Source organism: Nematolebias whitei, chromosome 10, assembly GCF_014905685.2.
Source record: "Nematolebias whitei isolate Nwh7 chromosome 10, NemWhi1, whole genome shotgun sequence".
Taxonomy (NCBI): domain Eukaryota; kingdom Metazoa; phylum Chordata; class Actinopteri; order Cyprinodontiformes; family Rivulidae; genus Nematolebias; species Nematolebias whitei.
The window spans coordinates 7,018,495-7,042,867 of record NC_056507.1 but is presented as its reverse complement, the minus strand read 5'-3'; the positions used below and the strand labels follow the sequence as shown (position 1 = coordinate 7,042,867).

General features: G+C 38.4%; 1 protein-coding gene across 1 annotated transcript in view; it reads left to right on the top strand.

The window, feature by feature from the left end:
* The window catches only part of tmtc3 (transmembrane O-mannosyltransferase targeting cadherins 3), a 57,239-nt gene that overhangs the window by 20,174 nt on the left and 12,692 nt on the right, over nt 1–24,373 (top strand). The window contains exons 7-10 of the mRNA XM_037682581.1: nt 767–1,019; nt 16,461–16,609; nt 22,430–22,550; nt 22,740–22,851. Coding sequence (XP_037538509.1) covers nt 767–1,019; nt 16,461–16,609; nt 22,430–22,550; nt 22,740–22,851 — 635 coding nt within the window. The remainder of the gene's footprint in view (nt 1–766; nt 1,020–16,460; nt 16,610–22,429; nt 22,551–22,739; nt 22,852–24,373) is intronic.

The following is a 24,373-nucleotide window of genomic DNA, read 5'->3' as shown; positions in this document are numbered from 1 at the left end:
ATCTATATATATATATATATATATATATATATATATATACACCCAGTAACACAGATTTACACAAATTAGTAAACAATATTTGAGAGACAAAAGCCTATTGTGTACATAGAAAAAGTCTTAGATCTACAAGTTCAGCTCATGAGAAATGTGAGCAAAAACAAAAGTACTGTGTTTATATTTTTTCATTGTTTATGATGGGCTATATCTTTGAATGGAGATGGATCTTGATCCGTTTGGTTCATAGAGTTGGTCAAAAGAGCTGTTGAATTTTCAAAAGTAGTGACATCGTAATGTACACCGTACATCATTAGGTCGGTCATGTACATTTAACCAGTCATCAAATAGCAGCGTGCTTAAACCCATTTCAAAAATTACACCTAACTTGTGTGATTTGCACCAGCGTGTTTGACTTTTTTTTTCATGCAAATGTCGGCATCAGTTCTCTAAATTGTTATATTGTGACAGGGCCTTTACATGCTTTCATGTGTAAAGAGGAGCAGTGGTCACCTGTCAGTAACATATTTCTTGTGTACGTCAATGTACATGTGCCAAACATCTGTACTGTGATGGTTCAGTACAAATGCATGCACCATTATACCCCTACTGGTAAACATGCCAGTTAAACTTTTTTTTGTCTTTGTTATCTGGGATCATTCCTCAAATTGCTCTGTCTGTATACAGTACAATATTATACATATTTTTCTTCTCTTCCTGCCACATGCATTATTTGCTAAAGAGACATTTGTCTTTTTATATCCTCCTGTAGATTTGATAACCCAGCAGCAGTCAGTTCTTCTCCCACAAGACAAATGACTTTCAACTACTTGCTTCCGGTGAATGCATGGCTTCTGCTGAATCCATCTGAACTCTGCTGCGACTGGACCATGGGTACCATTCCTCTGGTGGAGTCGCTTCTGGATCTTCGTAACCTAGCCACAGTGACATTCTACACATTTCTGGGACTGCTTGCCCACCACAGCCTGTGCTACAGACACAGCTCTGCTAAGACTGTGATTATGGTGAGGCAAACATTTTTAAATTTAATTTCTTCCCTTTAAATTAGTTCTGTAATGTGTTTCATAAATTCTCCTTCATAAAGATACCAATCAGGTAAAAAAGCAATGTATTTTAGGAAAGTAATGTGTATTGCCTTCATGAAATTTGAATCACAATTTTAAAAATAATGGAACTCAACTTCTTTTCTGTAGCTGAAGATGTTTTGCTTCTGTTTGGGGAGCTTTTTATTCTTAAACTGGAGGGTGGAGTGCAAAAATCTGACTCAAGAGTATCAGAAGACTTTGGTTTTGTAATTCACTCAAGATAGACGTGAATATTTTTAATCCAGTTTTTGCTTTTAAATTCACTGTGAGGAAACTTTGATTCACTGCTTGATTTATTTAAAATAATCAAATTTCTAACACAACTTACTATGGGTTACAAATAATTTCATCACCCCTGGCCCCTCACACCCCAAAACCAGTTGGACATACCCATAAAACCTCCCTGGGGAAGTGTCATGGGGGCATCTTTACCAGATGCCTGAACCACCTCAACTGGCTCCTCTCACTGTGGAGGTGCAACAGCTCTATTTCAAGTTTCTCATGGATAACTGAATCTCTCACCCTTTCTCTAAGGAAGATTCCAGCTACCCTGCAGAGAAAACTAATTTCAACTGCTTGTTTCCACATATTTGTTCTTTTGGTCACTTCCCAAACTTTTTGACCAAAGGTGAGGGTAGGAGCATAGGCCGACTAGTAAACAGAGCTTTGCCTTGCATTTCATCTTCTTCTTCACCACTACAGACTGGCACAGAGTCCACAATACTGTGGAAGCCACACTGATTTGTCTGTTGATCTTCCTCTCCATTCTTCTCTCACTTGGACTGGACTATGCTACGACTTTCACTTAAAAATTCAATGTCTTCATCGGCTTACGTATATGTACATGTATAACGTCTATTTATATTACTTTGCTGTGGTAGGTTTTTTGATGCCTCAAATCGTGCCCTGTCTAGGACACGGCGTGAGAGATCTTTTTTTTAATACCGTCTCCCCTCATGTTTTCTTCCCTTTTCTCATCTAAGCAAAATATTATTCTGAATAAGATTAAGAGAGCTGTGCTTTTTATAGTTGCAACTTTGTGCACTTCGCCCATCTTTCAGACAACTGTACGTACATGTTCTCGTTGTATCTCGGTGCAATGATAATAAAGATTATTCTGATTCTGATATCGGTCGGGCTCTAGTTAAAAGACATGTCCTGATCCAAAATAACACCAAGTTTTTTACATTAGAACTGGAAGCCAAATTTATGCCATCTTGTAGAAGTGAAAGGCTGCAAAGTTTATTCCTAAGATGCCCAGGTCAAAAGAACACAACCCCTGTCTTGTCTGAGTTTAAATTGCAGAAAATTAAGGGTCATCCAGGTTTTTATGTCTTTAAGACATTATTGTAATCTATGTAACTGATTGGATTCATTGGGTTTCATGGGTAAATGTAACTGAGCACCATCAGTATAACCATGAACATTTATCCCATGCTGTTTAATAACTTCACCTAATGGAAGCGTATATAAAGTAAATTCAATTCAGTTTATTTATATAGCATCAATTCACAACAAAGTTGTCTCAGGGCACTTTACAGAAACATTCACATACATAGAAAAGCCATTTATTAAAGTTCTCTATTTAAGGAAGACAGCAGACTTGTTGAATCTTCACTTCGTCACAGTCTCCCATCATGAGCAAGCACAATGGCAACAGTGGAAAGAAAAAACTCTCTTTTAAAAGGAAGAAACCTCCAGCAGAACCAGGCTCAGGACGAGCGGCCATCTGCTTTGATAGGCTGGGTTTGAGAGGACAGGGAGGAGAGACAAACGAACACAGGATGGCAGGTTCAGATGTAGGTGCAGGTGTACCTGAAAGAAATGTAGATGAACAGATGCTCAGATATATTCATCAATTAACACGGATTCCTCATTTTTCTGGACTGAATAAAACGTGCATTGAATTTAATGAAATGCAAACGTGAGACGTCATTTATCTTTGACCCATCAAAATGAATGCGGTCATTTATTTACAGAATCAAAGTTTAACATCAAACATTTACATTAATTTGGCAAATTATGAAAATAACAACATAAGCAATCAGTCAGGAAAAATCATACGGCCATGATTTTTCCGTTGCTTCACCACAGACATTTATGAAAACTGTACAGTTATGATCTTTTACCCACACGGCGGTGGATGAGCACTTTACACAGACATTTCTAAATATCTGGAAGAATTTCTACTTGAGAGAGGAGTTTAAAGATGGGAAAGAAGTTTAAAGAAGAGTAAAAAATGGGGTTTGAGGGAGTGTTGAACAGAACGGCACTCTCCGGGCTTTCTTCAGCTTCTTCCTTACAGTACACTTAGGTGGTGAAATCGACTCTTTTACCTGGAGATGTCTCAGGCGAGATTCCGTTTAACGCACCCTTTCAGCGTCTCCGTAGGATGCTGTTACTCGTCCGGAGTAGCGGCGAGATTCTGTCCGCCACAGCTCACCTCAGTGAAGATGTTATAATCCCATGAAACTCGGAAGAGCTCTGTTGTCATGTCAGGATCTTCCCGGCTCACAGAACTGAACAGAGACCCAACTCCCACAGAACTGAACTCTCACGGCCCTCACAGAACAGACAGAACTGAGTAGACCAGGAAGTACCGACATTTTAAAGAGCTCTTTTCCCGGTTCATTCGGGAGTCTCCCCATTGGCCAGAACCGACCAGACGGGGTGTGTCTTGTGACGTAAAAGGTTAGAAGGCAGCAAGAATTGTTATGGAACAGATCAGAAATGTTCTCACAGACAGAGAGAGTTTTGTTTTGGCGAGTTTAAGAAACAGGTGCCAAAACCCCCCTGTTGACGTCTGAGAGGATATAAACAGGACAGTTGTTCCACCGCATGTCTGCTTCGATTCCTGACCCTGGAAACGTACACTTGCTCATTTGAAGACAGAAGTCAGAAAATGCATAAAAATCTGTAACAGACCTTAACATGAATTCTAACTCTGCATGAGAATTAAAAATCATTACACAGTTAATAAAATTGATTAGTTCACTGCAACATCTAAAATGGTTTGAACTAAGACACCTTGATTATCAACATTTGTAAAATAGTAATGATAATAAAAAGAGAGTGTTCTTTCACTTGAATTTTCAAGAAAGAAAGTCTCAGGATGGGTGAACCTGTATTTCTGGATTCAAATCAACGAAATGACAGTTCCTGTCCCACAAGGTTCTTAAGGTCAAGAGTTTTGACCTTAGGCTTAGTCTTGACCTCAGATTAAGTTCACTACAACAAAAACACAAGTAAAGATTATTCGTCCAAGCACTGAACCCTGGGGAACTCTGGCTAAATTTAGTGTAAGAAAATTCATTATTTGAATTTACAAACTGGAATCTATTAAATAAATGTGATTTAAACAATTTTAGAGCCATTCCTGTAATCCCAATATCATATTCAAGCCTCTGTAGTAGAATATTGTGATCAACTCTCAAATGCAGCGCTGAATTCTAACAGGACCAGAAGGGGGAGAATCAGACTGTCAGAAGACTTTTGTCCTGTGCTCAGCAGTCCAATTTCTGTATGTTTTGCTCAGTATCTGTATCTGATATTTTTCTTGTAGTAAAGAGGTTGTTGGGAAGTTGCAATGCATGGTGGTGGCAGTGATATGCTGTGGGAATATTTTTAACCATTGTGGACTGGGAAACCATTCAGAGTTGAATAAAATATTACATTTTAAGGTTATGACTGAGGTTCACGTTCCCACAGGACAATGACCCTAAACAGGCTGCTGACGCAACAATTCAGTAGATAGAGGAAAATTAGCTAAATGCCCTGGAATCATCCAGTCAAAGCTCAGACCTCTGGTCCAGAATCTCTTGTTTGATTTTTTTTTAAAGAATTGTACAAAAGCATAACACATCCAGATCCAGCTGAAGCAGTTTTGCAATGCAAACTAGTCAAAAATTCCAGTGGTTAGTTTTGCCAAGCTTGTAGACTCATACCTGAAGCAAACTGCTGCTGTAAATGCTGCAAAAGGTGCTTTTACAAAGTATTGACATTGGGGTAGTAACTAGATGCTCAGATTTTTCCCTGTTTGTTTCGCATGACAGTATTTTGTGTCTTCAAAGTGGTAGCTATGTTTTGTAAATTAAAAGACACAAAACCTCAAAATGCTTTTTTAAATTTGAGAAAACGAGAGAAACTCAAATGGAATGAATATTTTTGAAACCTCTGCAAATCTGGCATCTTATTATGGCAGTTGTAATTATAGTAAAAAAAATATGTTGAAGCCCTTATGAACAGTCACATATATAAAAAATGAACGACAGCTTCAGGTTAATTCACTTAGACAAACATCTGAGTAAATCAAGTCGAACTGAGTGTTTGAAAATTAAGTTGAAAAAAAATGTTTGTGCGGCATGGCAGACAAGTGAGTTTGTTGAACTGTAACATAAAATAAACCGTGATTTAGTTGTTCAAAAGTGAAATGTGAAATTTCCTACATTTACATTGTTCACTGTCTCTATGTGATACAAATCAGTTTGGTTTCTTCATGTATAAGTTCTGTGGTACTTGAAAATGGTTTGTCCTTTTCTTCTCTCCACTACTGACAAGAATCTGTTTACTTTGAGCTCCTCAGACTGGGCTGAATGTTCTTTTAGGATGCCAACAGTTTAGATATAAAAGACCCCCTGTTGTGTTTTACACAACAAAATGTTTGAGGGTAAAAAATCTAGCATTTCTAAATACATCAGTAAAAATGGCTTCTTAAGTCCAAATGGCACATCCAGTGCTTAACACGCAGAAATTAATTTGTTTTTTTAGTAAATCAAATATTGGTGTCATTTTTGCACTGTATTGACTCTGGGTCTGGCGTGAGCAAGGAAACGTACAACTGGAAGATGGCAAGATCAAATACATTCATTTTGAAACAACAAGAAGCGGTGAGTGATCTATGCGGAACAGAGGAAGTTTGATTAGCTTTTGTTTTCAGGTAGTAGGAGAGGATGATATTTCCTAAAGATAAGGTAAGTTTTTCTTACTTGCAGATGTAACAAGAACTTCCAAAGACTTACAGAATCCGGAGTTCCAGTAAAGGTCATTGCGAGACCAGAGGATAAATCGAGGAGACAGGCAGGTAAGTGGGTTCTCAGGGTGGAGATTTCACTCTCTTTTCTATTTTCCCTAATAGGTCGGTGGAGGACAACACATGATTAGGGTTTTCTCTCAGAATAATCACAAGTTGTCATAGGCATCTCCAAGTCCCTTCAAACTCATCTCAATTTGCTGTATGCAGAGGCTAGAGCTGTATTTTTATTCATTGATAGAAAACGACCAAGGCAAATGTCCTGGTCTAAAAACCACACAGAAAACATGGTCCAAATCTGCCTACCTTTGTTTTTACTGTGCACTCCAGTAGAATAAATCATAAACATTGGGGCAACTGTCAAGGTAATTGGAAGTAGACAACAAAACACAGTAAAGCATCTAATTACAGTATGTAATAATCCATTCCAACAAATGTAAATGTATGTAGAAAATTTGCACTTCAAGCAAACCTTTTACAAATAAAGAAATCACACAAATTGTTAGTTTTAATGCTTCTCCACCTCCCTCAAAAAAAAAAAAAAAAAAAAACAGCATTCACCAAAATAGTCATTTTTAGAATACAGCCTTTATTTCTTGCTGTTAAAATAGTAAGAATCATTGTGTGCTAAAACAAGCAACAGCAAAATCCCATATAAACATATTCCATCACAAACATTTTTAGAGTTGCATCTGTGGATCGGTGGAGACACAGATGGAGGGAAAAACAATGTTTTCAATTACGACTTCTGAGAAATCATGAGGGATGCTCTCTCTACCACAAAGTTTTACACTGGGTCTAGATGCAGGTCTGGCAAGACATGTGTCACTGTCACAAGGCTTGCATTTAAGAAAGCTGTATAAAGACTGTTTCAAAATGTCATGAAAATGAGCCGATGTCGTTGTAAAGATTTAGGATAAGATTAGGTAATATGAGCCTTTATTCATACTCCCAGTGGGATATTCAATGTTAGGGCAACATTGACTGCAAGTAGAGAACTGCAGCACACATCTATTTTGCACTATTGCTAAAATAATTAGATCAAAAATATAACGCAATACAGTACAATACAAAAAGATAAAATAAGAAATGAAAAAGTTTGTACAATGAATAGTGGATAAAAGTATAGCACATGGAATAGTTGTTGGGGTTTTTTATCCCTAGTAGGGCATTTTGTTGCGATCTATGTTGGTTGTGTATTGCACGTAGAATAGTGGGTACCACTCATGAGCTTGACCAAAAATAGTTATGCAAGCCATGCACATAAAAATAAGCTGTGATTTTCAAGAACTGACCATGAAAAATGCAGGCTCATTGCTGACTTATTAGCAAACACAAGCGTTCATTGAGACTACAGCGGAAGATTCATGGATTTTTGCACAGTTTTGAGGGATTTTTTTCACCAACACTAAACAGTTGCAGCTCAGTAGGATAGGGCCTTTAGGCATGAGGCCAGCGTTACCAAATTTTCAAACTCTCAACAGCCAACACTTGCTTGGTATTTTGCATATTTTTTAAATTATGTATTAAAAAATAAAGAAAAAAATTACTTTAACCTCAAATGTCTTTGTATGAAAAATGTACCATACCATTTTTAGGGCACGCAAGAAAGTATTTTTAGAGTCAATACCAGATTTTAATTTTGGCAAATTTTATACTATGTTAAAAAAAAATGTAAATATGACTGCTACATCAAATCAGCATGTTAAGGGATCTACTTTGAGTTTCACTGTATACGACAAATTTCTTCTCAATATTTCTGCAAAACAAAGTTTTCTAAATTTCTCTTATCACCATTTCCATCGTCTACTGCTATTCTGTGGTTTGGTCACAAAAGTAACAGGCCCAACAGAGAAACAGAAACACCCCTCCCTCCAGATACATTGTCCAACTCGTCCTGGGGATCCCAAGGCCGAAGTGGATATATAATCTCTAGTGAATTCTGGATCTGCCCCAGGAGCTTTCACCCCTGTGGAACTTGCCTGTAAAACTTCCAAAAAGACATCCAGAAGGCATTTTAATTGATTGGCCCAGCTTCCTCATTCAACCCCTTTAGATGCAGGTGAATAGTGGCTTTACTCTGAACTTCTTCATTCATTCAACCTATATTTAGACTGGTTAATCCCACTGAGCCTCGAGGACTCATTGACAAGAGAGACCTGCTTTCTCAGCCCTGCTTCCTACAAAGGAAGCTTGTTTTGATCACTTTTTGGGGGGTTGTCTTGTTCTTTCCATCATAATTTATACTTTGTGACCATAGGTGATGGTTGGAATGTAGGCGAACCAGTAAATCAAAAGCTTTGTCTTTAGACTCAACTCAACCCAGAGGGAGTGTTCCACCTGTTTCTGCTTTAGAACCATAGCCTCAGAGTTTGAGGAGCTGACTCTCATTTCAACCCCTTAGCACTCAGCTGCAAATCACTCCAGTGTGCGCTGAAAGTTATGGCCTGAAGATGTCAACAGTACCACATCATGCACATAAAGCAGAGATGAGACCCTGAGGTTCCCAAACCAGACACCCTTCTCTCCACAACTGCACCTTAAGATCCTGTCAGTGAATAACCTAAACAGGATCTGAGACTAGGAGCAGCCCTGGCAGAGTACAACCTACACCAATAATGGCACACAATACAGATGTGCTAGCAAAAAAGCTAGTGACATAGTGCTCTGCTTCTCTCACACATACCCCGCCCCCCTGGTCAACAACTGCCGGCACTAACGTAGACCTAGGGCAACCACTGCATCCCATACTCCAGCAGCACCCTCGGCAGAATGCCTTGGGGAACATGGTCATAAGCCTTTTCCAGGTCCACAAAACACATGTAAACTGGAAAGTCAAACTACCATCGCCCCCATAGTAACCCTCCAAGGGTGAAGATTTGGTCCATTGTTCCACAACCAGAATGAAAGCCACACTGCTCCTCCTGAGTATGAGGTTGGACAGTTTGTTGGTCTCCCTTCCAACGCCCCTGGGAACCTGTGAAGTGTGATTCCATAATAGTTGGAACACACTCATTAATTTAACTCTGAACTGCACCAAGAGCATCTGACTGGAAAATCTCTGTGCTCTTCTAGGTTTATAAAATGTTGGAGAAATTATCTCGTTCACTAACGTTATTTACTCAAAAGAACCACAACTCGCGGCAGGTGAAGATTTTTAACCAGCATTTTACTTGCCAGGGCAGATTTAAGGACAGTTCACATACATAAACATACATAAATGAATACGTACTCCTAAAGTCCAGTCACAGAAATGAGCAGCAAGCAGAGTTATCTGCTCGTTTTTATAACATTCTCAACTCAGCAAAGTTCAGCGTAGTGCAGTGTGTGTCCTTGAAGCCAGCTGCAGCCTTCTTACACATCATTCTTTGTTTGCACAAACATATGGGAATCAAAGAGACACTCTTCAGTTTGAGATGAGTGTGTTTGGGGAGACAGATTGGCTATTTTAGAACACAACTGAGCTTTTTGTTCTTAGGGCAGAGAGAAAAAATATTCTCAGCTACAATAATAAAGCACAATAAAACATTCATAAGGTGTGGTGGCGCAGAGGTTAGAGAAGGTGGGCCTGTGATTGGAAGATCACTGGTTCAACTCCCGGGACCGACAACATCAGAATGCGGGTGGGATAGGTGAAGCACCCACACCTGCCTCCACCCTCATTTGCCCCACTCTGGGCCCTTGAGCAAGTTCCCTTACTCCTACCTTATGCTCCCCCGGGTGCCCTATAGCAGCTGTCTGCTCCACCCAGAGGGCTTTGGTAGCTCAGTGGTCTGTGGTTGCATCAGGAAGGGCATCTGGTGTAAAAATAATTGCCATGTCTTCGTGCAACTTCGTTCGCTGTGGTGACCCCTGAAGAAGGGAGCAAAGCCGTAAGAGTAAAAATAAAATCTTAACTTTTTACCAAAAATTTTCTAATATCCGCCTTGTTTATAGACGTTTTATTACATTATCAAAATCAACCTTGCAAGTAATGATGTGTCAGTCGTGTGATGGAAAACCCCTTAGGCAAAAAGGTTCAATACTGTTTAAAACAAAACGGTTAAATCAGGGGGGAAACGTCACACTGCCTCAGTGCCCTTCCAACGCTGACCTTATGGCACATTCAGCATCTCAGCCGGGTGGGTTAAGATTAGGGTTGGACATCGTTTGAATTTTAACAATTCTGGTTCCGGTTCCGGTTCCGATTCCTCGTTTCAATTCCATTTCCTATCTATTCCCAATTACGATTCTTTTTTTAGAGGTGGGGTTTAAAAAAAATTACATGGTATAATGAGCCAGCTAGCCAGAGTTCTTTCTGGATTAAATAATTTGAACTTCTATTTGAATTTTAATTCTATGAACTTTTACTTTTTATTAACTTTACTATGATTGTCTCACAGGACTATTTTCAACCAGTACATAAATATCAAACTTGTGAACTTTAATATAAATGTTGTGAATTTTCTTTTCACAGGGGTACACTTTCACAAGAGATCTTTATGTTTGAAAACCTTATGAAAACACATTCCCACGTGTCTAGTGTCAGATGTTGCTTCCATGTTTCTGAGCTCCCACTGATGGGCTTACCTGGTGCAGAATACCAAACAAAAATGAACAACTTGTACAACCCAGTCCAGATTAGCAGCAGGTACAGTATAAAATCAGAAACGGTTCTTGTTGAGGAAAATGATCATCTCTGCTTCTCGGGCAGTATGTGCGAGCATTCTGGACAGACTGTGTCTCCTGCAGTGGAGAACATGTTTGTTAGGTGTAGAAGAAGCTTGAACGCATAAATATGAGAAAGCGAGATCTGACAGCAAAGGATAAGTCTTGTGTTGGTTCTACCGCCATGCAGTAGTGTCCTCAGACATAATGGCTGGTGGAATTTCCTGGTACACCTGCATCTTTCTCTCCACTTGTTTCTTGATGAACATGGATTTCTGCTGTGACATTATGTTTTGTGCCTTTTCCTCAGCAAAAAGTTCCTCCACTGGAGACTTTCTGGACAGATTGCAGGGAGGCGTTTCCTAAACAAACAACAGGTTCATCAGTATTATCACTAAAACGGGATCATTAAAGGCATGATCATCATTAAGATTGAGAATCTATATTATTTCAGCTATCATACACTTACACTCTCCTCCTCATCCTCCACTCCCTGATTCTCATGCCTTTCCTCAGACTGCATGGTGACCTCATCATCTCCACAGTCTTCCTCTGTTGATTACAAAGAACATTACTAGCGTTTAGATTTCAGATTTTAATAGCAGAAAAGGACAGTTGCGCACGAATGACATTTCACCTGTTCAATCAGCTTTCTCTGGATCTTGTCCCAGTCACCATCATCCATCTTCTGTTTAAACCGTGGATCGGCTTTGTTGCTACATTGGACTTCTCCAACTTATACCAAGATGGGATTAACTTATTTGACAAGTAGTCATGGGCATCAGAAGCATCTGTAATGTGGGGGGGACACTGGTGTGTGTGTGTGTGCACACGCGTGCGCTTGCACGTGCGCCAGTGTGCAAAAAATTGTACACTAGTTTACAAAAAAGCAACATTTCATCTAGATTTCCTTACTTTAATTCCACTTAAAGCATGTTTCTCACCAAGTTTGTGTAAATTCAGCTGTTTTAAAGACATTTCAACTTTAATACACTTTAGATCGGCACTATTTGTGTTTATAGAGACATTAAAAACATTGCCACTGGACTTTTTTTACTTGTGTTCAACACTACTCATCAAAATGTTGTTTCTCACAGAGCTTGAGGACGATAAGGGTGGAGTTTTAAAGACATTTCAACTTTAATGCACATTAACACACAGTGTCTCTTACACCTGCAGCATCTTTTACACCTGCAGCGTCTTACAGCGTCACAGTTACTGCTAAGCTAAGATGCTACAGACGTTGCGCTCCACTTCTCTCAAACATTCTCCTAACATGTATATATGTTTATGATCAATCCCCTGGTCAACAACTGCTAGCACTAAGCTCGCTAACATGTATATATGTTTATGATCAACCCCCTGGTCAGCAACTGCCAGCACTAAGCTCGCTAAACTGGCGAGAGATCAACACAGAGGTGTCTCCATCTCCTCCACCTGTGTGCATTTTCTGTCGAGGCAGGAGGAGACACAGACCAGAAACACTGCGGGTTGGAGGAGGTAACCAGGAAAACCTGGAGTGGATTTTTAGTGGTTTGAGTATTTTCCTATTAATCAAGTGGAACAGATTTGTTCACGAAGAAAGAAACAACGCCGACTGAACTAATGTTTTATAGTAAAAGTGGGGTTGGGGGTCCAAATGAATGTTTTCTTAATCTGGGGAGGGACATGTCCCCTTCACATATAATGGTTGTGACGCCTATGCAAGTAGTCCATGGGAGGTGGTGTGTACTTGGGTTGATGGTTTTCACCATGTCCCTGCAAACATATAAACAAACATTTAATGTCACTGTTACTGTAATGTTAGCTTAGGATGTACTATTAATTAGCTTAGCTCTATTTTTATTGTGTAACTAACCTAAATGATTCCATATCTGAAAAGGGATGCAACCTTTTCACAATATATGCTGTAACCTTTCTGTGGCACTCATTAGTTAGTTGCATTGATGTCTTTCCCTTGGACGCTATGGTGAATGGAGCACATAGCAGAGTCTGCTCAACTGTAGATAACATTATTAGCAATTTCAGGTCTATGAAAAACACATGAGCTAACGTTAGCCTGGTATTTGCATTTGAGTTGGCCTACCACTTTAAGTCGAGTATAAATTGTTAGCTGCCTTAATGTTGGTATGAAATGTAGTTTATAGTTTTACTTGCCTGATTCTGAGGGTTGGAGCCAGAGGAGGATGCAGCAAAAATAGTCCGGCACAGCGCGTCAAAGACAGGGCACTATTTTACTTCTACATGATGATCCTGGAGATGTTGGTCGTGAACCCTCCTTTGCGCGATGTAAAATTATTGCAAGTTTTGCACAGAGCCGACTGGTAATTTATTTTATGAAAGTTTAACCATACTTTTGATTGCGGCCTCTCACTGTCCATGTATGCGCACACACTTCCTGTGGATTCTTCTTTGTTGGTGTTCGGTGGGAGACTTCGTCTTCGTTGGTGTTCGGCGGACAGCGTCTTCTTCCGGTTGAGTGGACTAGGCATCGAAAGTAGGAATCGAAAATTAAAAAATTCAACAATTTTTGGAGAATTGTAACGTTAGTCCCGGTTCCAATCGATTCTTGAGATTTGATGCCCAACCCTAGTTGTGTTGGCAAATGCTGTCTCACAGAAATGAGGCCCAAGAAGGAAAGTGACTATTGACTAGTGACTATGTCCTAATGAAAGTCTTCTCCGAGGTAGCCTCAGTTCAGATGCAAAAGACCTGAGTGACATGCTACCACCGCCAGAACTGGAGATGGAGAAAAGAAAATACGACATTGGCTGAGCAGGGAAAGACTTGTAAGAATTGTTGGCATCAATAAAGGCCTGAGCTAAGTCCAACAAAAAAGGACGGAGCCTCCGATGTTGACTGTGATATGCTTTGCCATTAAATAGAAACTCCTGGTTCTAAAGCCCTGAAGAAGTTGCAGTGAGATGATGATGTTGATGTAAATGGGGATGTACATTGCTTTTCTGTTGTTTTATTTTTTATTATTTATTGATACTCAGAAGAGCTTCCTGACAGTTTCCAGTATCACACATTGCATTAAGTTGCAAATTGAAGAGCAAAAGATCTGTTTGGAAAAGCTTTAGGAGTTTACTTTTATGTTTTAAATCATTTTTCCTTTTATGTTTTAGTTAAAAAAATGTATGTGTTCATGATTTACTTATATGATTTTATGCATTGTTGTTATTTTAATTTTTTATTTTTTTCTCATTTCCTGAACCACCTGGCTGGGATGCTGAAATGCGCCATAAGATTGTCGCTTAGGGCAACAGGGCGATGTGAGGTTTTCCTCCTTAATTAAACTATTTTGAACTGTTTTTGCTTAAGGGGGGTTCTGTCACATGCATAAAGCATATTTGCTTGCAAGGTTGATATTGATATTTGTAATAAAACGTTCATAAACCGGGGTCATGTCAGGTATTTTTTGGTCAAAGGTTATGGATGTTTATATGTATTATGGCTGAGAACATTCTTGCCCTCTGCCCTGAGAACAAGAAGCCCAAAGCAAGCCGAAACTGTCTCCCAAAGTACTGTCTTCTCTACCCTTGAAACATGTTTGTGTAAACAAACATATATGTATATATATATATATATATATATATATATATATGTATGTATGTATGCATGCATACATACATGCATACATACCGGTACATGCATACATGCCGGTACATGCATACATACACGGGTGTATACATACAGTGAGGAAATAAGTATTTGAACACCCTGCGACTTTGCAAGTTCTCCCACTTAGAAATCATGGAGGGGTCTGAAATTTTCATCTTAGGTGCATGTCCACTGTGAGAGACATAATCTAAAATAAAAAATCAGAAAATCACAATGTATGATTTTTTTTTATTTGTGCGTTACTGCTGCAAAAAAGTATTTGAACACTATGCCACCCACATTTTGTTGTTATCACTACTGGGAGTTGAACCAGTGATCTTCCAATTACAGGCCTACCTTTTCTAAACTCTGCGCCACCACTCCCCTTACCCCTCTCATGGCAGGTGAATATTTTTAACCAGTATTTTATACTATTAAGATCTGATATCAGGGCAGGTTACATAAATATACATAAAATGGATACACATGAAGTCAGTGTCAGAGTTTCTTTGTCATTCGCACCACACGTGGTACATGTGGAATGAAATTGTGTAAACAGTGTTCCAGTTACATCCAACAACAAATTGTAAAAGAAAAACAGTAATAATATCTAGAATATGAACTAAGGTAAAACGATGACTAAAAATACGCTAAGCACGAATAGCATAAAAACAATATGCCGAACAGCAGCACAAACATGAGTCTGTGTGTAAACAGATGAGCACGAACGAACACAGCAACATGAAACAGATCAGCAGCAACATGAAACAGATCAGCAGCAACATGTGATTTTTCACAGTGATTATTCTGGTTAGATATTCATGAGTCTAACAGCCTCAGGGTAGAAGCTGTTCCTCAATCTAGTAGTTCTACCCTTATGTTCCTGTAGATGAACATCTTAGTTCACTACACTCCTTAACCTCCTTCCTGAGGGGAGCGGGGCAATAAATGTGTGTGCTGGGTTAGTGTGGTCCTTCATGATGCAGGTGGTCCTCTTCCTGCATCTGGAGGTGTAAATGTCTGTGAGGGTGGGGAGGCTGACTCCAGTGACCATTCACAGAAATGAGACACATTATCTGCTTATTTTTATTCACCTCACAGCTCAGTTCAACATAGTTCAGGGGTCAAAGCTAGCTGGATGACCGGCTGGCTAGCTAGTCATCCAGCTGTGTAAGAAGACTGCAGCTGGCTTAATGGACACCCCTTGAAAACTCAGAATGTGCTTTTAGTCAAAGTGTCAGTTTCACTTGTTTGTAGTTTGTTTTGAGTATTGACAGATTTCAGTATTACACAGGATTATAGCTGTTTTTATTTTTTGCGATTTGTATGTGTCAAGTTTTTAGATTTGATTCCATGCCGTGATATAACTTAACTGTGATCATTGTAATGCATTGAATGATCATAAATGTAAAATAATTAAGTTTTTGCATTTATTCTGATTGTGTTTGTGTAGTTTGTATTGTTATCAGTCATGTAGGTATTTAATCTTCAAGTACTTTTAGCTACACAAAAGTCCATAAACTGTTATTTTCAAATATACCACGTATGTGTTTCTGCCTTTATATAACTTGGTTATATTCAAAAGAGGGACATTTTTAAAAGTTTAGCTTAAATAGTCAAAACAATTTAAAATATCCTTTTTTATTTTTCCGATTGGCAGACCTCTGCCGTAAATGACTGTTTGACTCATAGGATTAGATTTTAAAGATTTAATTCTCTTGGTGAATACTTGAGTATTTTATCCAATGTTAATGTTTGGGTTTGCATCCCAGGGTTGAGGGGGCATGATGAATTTTCTTACTCTTGACAGGAGGCCTGAGAAAAAACAAAACACTGTTAGAACCAATGGCCTAATGCAATATGTTAAAATTGGCTTAAGTATTAAAATAATGGGACGTTTACTGAAATCTGATGTTGATTCTTTTACGGCCTACAGCTTTTATTTATATCATTAAACCCATGGGAAAACGGTTTCACATTAATGCATATCACAGTAACTTTAAGGTGGCAGATTATTTTGTAGTATTTTCTTAAACATTCTTACGCAAGATCTTTGATTTGTCTTTTGTTTTCTTCCTCAGGCTTTATCTTTGATCGTCCTGCCTTTCATTCCAGCATCCAACCTCTTCTTTCCAGTGGGTTTTGTTGTGGCTGAGAGGGTACTTTATGTTCCCAGCATGGGATTCTGCGTGCTCGTTGCACATGGATTCAAAACTATGTCACATAGAGGGTGAGTATTTGTGTAAATTGATCATAGAAGTACCTAAAAGTAGGTAGACGCGGTTTATTGCTGCATTGTCAGTAAAGACACACAGCAGTAAAACCACAGGATGCAGACCCACATAGCAGTAACGCTGTTTGTTGCGTGCCTAAATGAGGCAGTTTGAAACACAAAAACAAATTCAGTGTCTTAATGACTGAGGGCCATTTCGTTTCACGGTGGATGGTCATTATCTCATGTCTGAACAAAGCTGTACAGTACAGGTGCTGGTCTTAAAATTAGAATATCATGAAAAAGTTCATTTATTTCAGTAATTCCATTCAAAAAGTGAAACTTGTGTATTATGTTAATTCATTACACACAGACTGATATATTTCAAATGTGTATTTCGTTTAATGTTGATGATTATAACTGACAACTAATGAAAACTCCAAATTCATTATCTCAGAAAATTAGAATATTACTTGAGACTAATAAAAAAAAAAAGGATTTTTAGAAATGTTAGCCAACTGAAAAGTATGAACATGAAAAGTATGAGTATGTACAACTCTCAATAATTCAACCTTTTAAATAAAGGTTGAATGAATGAATGAATGAATGTACAGCTCTCAATACTTACTTGGGCTCCTTTTGCCTGGATTACTGCAACAATGCGTCGTGGCATGGGGTCGATCAGTCTGTGGCACTGCTCAGGTGGTATGAGAGCCCAGCTGGCTCTGATAGTGGCCTTCAGCTCTTCTGAATTGTTGGGTCCGGCGTACTTTGTTTTTCCTTTGAAAAACTTAAAATAAACAACCTCTGACAGTTTAAGGCTCCCACATACTCGGGCGTACTTCACGCCGCAGAGGTCCGCACGTACCCAATTAGACTCAATGCAGACTCGAAGCGGACATCCACAAGCCATGTCCGTGCAAAGATCAGTTTTTGCGTACGTGTACTCTGTGTCGCACAATAAACTGGCCTGTGACGGACTGTTTTGTATGCGATCTATGCGACACCAATGTATTAAATCCCCCTTCTTCATCCCTGATCTGGTTTAATGGCCTTTTCTTTTGTTGTTTTGTCAAGAAGCAATCGATCTCTTCCTCCTTGTTCGTTGACGCCATGACTGAAATTGTGAGGGGGGGGAATAGATGAAGCTTTTCAAAAATGTGGAATTAGCTGAAAAATCTAAATTTAGCATAAATACGAGCTGAAACTATCAAAAATAAACTGAAATGAGCATAACAAGCTGAAATTAGCAGAAAGAAGTTAATTAGGCTGCAAATACCAGAAATGATCACAAAAAACTTGAATTTATCTGAAAACAGCCGAAAATAGTTGAAATTAGCACAAAAAAGCACTGCTGAAAAGTAGCTAAAAAGCTACTTAAATTACCAATAGGAAGTTGAGAGAGCAGATTTTTGATGAATTAGGCTGAAAAAAGTTTAAATGAGTGTAAAAATTGTGAAATTAGCTGAAAAATATTTTGCATAAAAACGGCTAAATACTAGCTGAAACTAGCAGAAATAAGATGAAACGAGCATAACAAGCTGAAATTAGCAGAAAAAATGTTCATTAGGCTGCAAATACCAGAAAGTATAACAAAAAACTTGAATTTATCTGAAAACAGCTCAAATTAGCTAAATATGCTAAAAAAAAATTGCTGATAAGATAGAACAAGCTTAAATTAACATAAGAAATCACAAAGAACGCATGCTTGCTGAAAGAAGCAGAAATGAGCACAAAAAATGCAAATTATCTGGAAAAAAGTTGAAATTAGCGCAAAAAACTGCTGAAAATTAGCTAAAAAGCAGAAAGAAGCTTTAATTTCCAATAGGAAGTTGAGAGAGCAGATTTTTGATGAATTAGGCTGAAAAAAATTTGAAAGTAGTGCAAAATGTGGAATTAGCTGAAAAAGCTAAAATTAGCATAAAACTGCTTAATTGTAGCTGAAATTTTTTAAACTAGCAGAAATCGGCTGAAAGGAGCATAACAAGCTGAAATTATTGGAAAGAAGTTAATTAGGCTGAAATTAGCAGAAATTATTATGAAAAACTTGCTTAAATGCTTATTAGCATGCACACAATTATTATCTCAATAGTCCTTGTCCTAGTATGACTTTCATTGGCAACAGGAAAAAAAATATATACAGTATTTAACATAACATACAATAGGGTTTCATCCTCAGCTGAAAGCATGGAAACACTGCTGCTTTGCAGCTGCTGTGCAGCTGCGTCTCTTAGGTACAGCAAGCTTGGACCCCTAATTAACATGCTTCTGCAGAACATGAGGTAATTTAACCATTGAATCAGGTGTATTGGAGCAGGGAAGCTAATTAAACATGCAGGATAGTTGCCCTCGAGGACCAGGATTGGGCGCCACTGGTTTAGTCTGCTTGTGAAATACTTTGGTGAATAAATGTGTACCAGTATGTCTTTTAAATATTTTGCAAGGCTGTTCAAACTCTTATTGTTCTGAGTTCAGTTGAATTATATTCAAATATATTTCATATCAGTTCCATTTATTTAAATAGCATCCAGTTATACAAAAAATATTTAAAAAAATTAAATTAAACAGGTCAGTTTCAAATCCAGTTAAATAAAATCCAGTATAGATTTATACAGTATAATTCAATACATCCAATTTCAATTCTAATCCATGAACATGCATTCCCGTTCAGTTGTTATAATACAATGTAATAACTCTCAGATGCGTAGGCCATTAAATTGCTGTTTAGTAAAACGTTTCTGTCTTCAGAAATCGGCAGATTGCATTCGATATTCAGTTTGCTTCTATCCTCCAGCAGCAAACGGTGTAAAGGAACAACTCTTTAAACAGCAAGAAACCTCCCACAGAACTAGAACCAGGGTTAGCAGCCCTCCACCTCAGCTGGCTGCAAGTTAAAAGAACAGACACGAGACAAACAAGCAGAAATGTTTGTACGGGTTTCGTTTCTTTGGGTAAAAAAAAACAGAAACTGGTTAATGACAGTAATAACAGCAAATACACATGGAAAGTGTAGTGAGTAAATACAGCAGCAGAATTACGATCACAATGTCTTGTAGTCTAAGCTTATTGCAGCAATAGGCTTAGACTGCAGCTTGGTTGTTGACAGCTTCATATATTGGAAGATTCAAGTAAGATTTTCAGACATATTGATAAAAATAATTACAAAAGTGTAACGGAGAAGTGACTAATGCACGGACCAGTTTTTCTGTCTCACTTTAGGACAAGATGTCTAATTTAAGTTAACTATTGCAGCTCTATGAAGATGGTTCTGTTAACATTTTTAATGTTAAGGTTAAACGTAATCTTGATCAAAAAGTGTCCAGACATTAGTCCAAGTTAATGCTGTCGGGAGGAAGTGAAAGGCTGCAACATGTGTTCCTAAGATGCTCGGGTCAAAACACTGAGCACAACAGAAGACAAAACTCTGCCCTGTCAAAAGCAAAATATTGAGTCTCATCCAGATGTTTGTTTCTTAAGACATGCTTTTAATGGACTGATTCATCAGGCTTCATGGATAAATATAACTTGATATCATCACCAACTTTATCCCATCCTGTCTAATAACTGAAGATAGGATGAACTTTATTGACCCCCACAGGAAATCGTTGTGCCAGAGTTTCAGTACAAAGGAACATACACAAGGAAACACACAAGATATAAAAAAAAATAACAAATACTGGTGAAGATTCTCAGTCATCCAGGACATGGTAAATCAAAAAAACAACTGGACTTTATTTGTAACTGAAGACGTTTCGCTTTTCATCCGAGGAGCTTTCTCAATTCAATATACACTGTCCGGACAAAAAAAATAAAAGTTGCCACCTGGATTCAACTAAGCAAAAAGGTACGAGCCTCCTGTTGGATAATTAGTGCATGGGTGATTATCTTTCAGCTGCAACAAGTTATTTAACTCCAACTGGTGCAATGAGTTGCTTCTCCTTTCTTAAACAACCGTGTCAAAAGACACATCGCGTGGTCGTGGAAAAGACGTCAGTCTGTTTGAGAAGGGTCAAATCATCGGCATCAAGCAGAGAAAACATCTAAGGAGATTGCAGAAACTACTAAAATTGGATTAAGAACTGTCCAGTGCATTATTAAAAACTGAATCCTGAATGATCGTGATCGGCGATCACTTAAACGTTTGGTGAAATAAAATAGAAGAAAAACAACAGTAGCACTCAGGGCTGTGTTTAATAGTGAAAGTAAGAGCATTTCCACACGCACAATGTGAAGGGAACTCAAGGGATGGGGACTGAACAGCTGTGTAGCCTTAAGAAAACCACTTACCAGTGAGGCTAACTGGAAAAATAGGCTTCAATTTACTAGGGATTATAAAGATTGGACTCTGGAGCAATGGAAGAAGGTCATGTGGTCTGATGAGTCCAGACTGACCCTGTTCCAGAGTGATGGACACATCAGGGTAAGAAGAGAGGCAGGTGAAGTGATGCACCCATCATGCCTAGGGCCTAGTCATCAATGCAAGATCTTGGTGAAAAATTAATGCAACACTGGATGGATGAGCAAGGCCCTTAACCTCCACCATCTGCTCCCAAAAAACAGGTCTCTCTTTAAAATGAGTTCTCGTGACTCAATGAGACTACCTGTATAAATAATGGGTAAATTAAATTTATACAGGTTAGTCTCATTGAGCCTCGAGGACTCATTTACAAGAGAGACCAGATTTTAACAAAGAGTGATGACAACAGTAGACAATCAATAAAAAAAAAAAAAAAAAAAAAAAAAAAATTGAGAAGAATAAATTAAAGTAAATGGTATTTAAAAAAATTTAAAAAAGTTTTGCCTAGTTCAGTTCTCTCTGAGGGGACACTGCATGTAATAATGTCCTGAGAATGCACGCTGTAACTGCACTCATGCAGTGGCATGTAGGAGATGTATGAAGGCAGCAGACCAAGAAGTGATTTAAAGATGAAAATGTACCAGTGAGAGAGTCTGCGTGAAGTTAATGACCAGTTAACCAGTGAATACTGGGTGCAGTGATGGGTACAGTAATCACAGCCAGTTATGAATCTTGGCACACTGTGATAGACGGCATCCAACATCTGCAGGGTGCTTGTAGGAGCGTTCATGTAAATAATGTCACCATAATCAATGGAGGGAAGGAAAGTCACAGTCACAAGGTGTTCCCTTGCATTCAATTAATTAATTCATAGCAAACAGTTAAGTTCTAAAACAGGTCAGGTGCAGACAGAAACATTAAAGTGTTTATTCTAGTGCAGGATTAATTTTATTGTCCTATGTGTAGAAAGGGGAGGAGTTGAAAAGTTTGATAGTCACAGGGAGGAAGGACTTCCTGTGTTGTTCTGTGGAGCACCTCGGTGGTCTCAGTCTACGACTGAAGGTGCTGCGGTACGAGTCCAGGGTGTCATGCAGGGGGTGTGACGTGTTGTTCAGGATCTGGAGCAGGTTCCTCAGCATCTTCTGCTCAGACACCTGTCAGAGACTGAAGCTCCACTCCCACAACTGAACCAGCTTTCCTGATGAGCTTAACGGGTGTTGGCATCAGCTTTCTTCACCCTGCTGCCCCAGCGCACCACAGCCTAGAAGAATGCACAGTACCTAATGAAACCAAAAGTAAAAAGGACCTTGGAAAAACAATTTTCATGTGGTTTTGTGTTTGTAAACATAGAACGATCTATTCATTCAAGACTCAAGATTATCTTGATGGTTATTTATTTTATTTTTTTAAGAAAGAACTTTGAGAGTTTTAATTCAACTTAACAGTCTGGTTCTTTATCAGCAACGCTTTGATCTCAGGTCATCTTAAAAATGTTATGTTTTGACTCGTATCCAACAAAGTCTTAAAACTGTTTATTGCAGACATTTGAAAAAGATTTCCTGGTTGATGGCTGGCGTGCTGTTAACTACGCATGCAGTGAAAACCTTCAACAGAAACTGGGACTGGGAGTCAGAATACACTTTGTTTACGTCTGCCCTGAAGGTAAGGTGCTTAGACTGGGCCACCATGTTGCCAGATTATCCTGGCAGTTCTCCAATGCCTAAACACTTTCATTCACTTTGTGATTTAATTCTCTTGTAGAGTGCCTCTGCTTTGATTATTCAAGACTTTTACTGAACAAAAAAAAAAAAAGGTTGATTGCCAAGCTTATAAAGTGTTTCACCATTTCAGGTTAACAAGAACAATGCCAAGCTGTGGAATAATGTTGGCCACGCTTTAGAGAACCAGAACAATTATGCAATGGCTTTACGATATTTTCTCCAGGCCACTCGTGTCCAGCCAGGTGAGAGACTTCCTTGATAAGACATTTTAACATTTTAAATAAAACGTTTGTGGAAACTTTGTTGTGATAACAAAATTAAAGGGACTTTTGGAGACCTGACAGAAAGTGTTCTTGGTTGTGTACACTGTGTGACTGGGTGTTTCTCACATTCTAGGAAACAACCCAATACCTTGCCAGTATCGAAGCTACATAAAAATGTGTCATTATAGAGGCAACATAAACTGAAAAACAGTGCAAACAATATCACTGCTGTGAAACATTTATCGACAAACTTAAGTTTTGCGAATGACAGAAGATTTTACTTGACGTATTTTAATCCACATAAGCTTTTTAAGTATAGATCAATGTGAAAGAGTTGGCACAGATTCAGGCAGTGACAGTGTATGTCACTCAGAACCATCATTTCCACTTTAAAATGTCCAGAATAACCATTTAAAAGCTGCTTACAAACTTGACTTTCCTGTTATACATATCGGCATATATGCTGTATCTTATTTAGCTACTAAACACATTTTTTATTGTTAAAATAGAAAGAGATCACTTTTGTTTTGTTTTTCAAATTGTCATTGAAATACAAAGAAATTCACAAACTGCCATACAGGGAGAAGGGGTTCTCTGCAGACTGAAAGTGGGCGTTTCTAAAGGACAAACACTGAATGGCTAGCTGTATTTGCTGGCTCTTTAGATAAGTTACATCAGCTCTTTTTAAAAATTGACGGTTTTTATATCTGCTGTCAAACACAAGAAGGTTCTCTTTTGTTCTTGGGTTGTAGGCTGCACCTGACACAGGTTGGCGTGAGTGTGGTCTGGGTACAATGAAATATGAAGCATCTGAAGCTAAACCTGCTCCCATTTGTCAAAAAGTCTGGTCTCAATTAAAGATTATGAGTCCTGTAACGAGATAATGGCCCAAAACAAAAGCTGAAAACAAAATGTGCTCTTTAGAAGTTCTTCTATGAGATCTGATCTATGAAAGGAGCTGAAACATGGAGAAGGACTGACCCTTAAAATGTGAGACAGCTGAGGAAGTTAACCAGTAAACAGAAATACCTGCTCCAGTTGCAGAAATCTTACAGAAACTGACAATCACTCATCTGCAGTGACTGATTTAAAAGGTTGAACAAGAAAATGTGAAGTTAAAGGAAACATCCTTTGTCCCAAAGCCAGTTTAAGTATCATTATTATTTTGGTTACTTTATTTTTCTTTCTTTATGAATTGATGGTAACTATTTTCACATTATTCAACAACCAAAATGGATTTTGTTTTTTAATGTAATGGCTAGGTATTAAAAAACAAACATTTAGCACTCCCCACTACCCATTTATGCTGCTCTTATTTTGAAATGTAACCGGAAGTTCTGTGTTAAGAGAGGCAGAAAGAGAAGTTATGGAGACGCCGATGATGTTGAACCGGCTAACACAATCTGCCTGCCATTATACTCGGGTTATACTTGCTTAATAACTCTTCTGATAACTTCATCCAATCAGGTGTAGTCCCATAGTAACACCTTGTTTATTTATT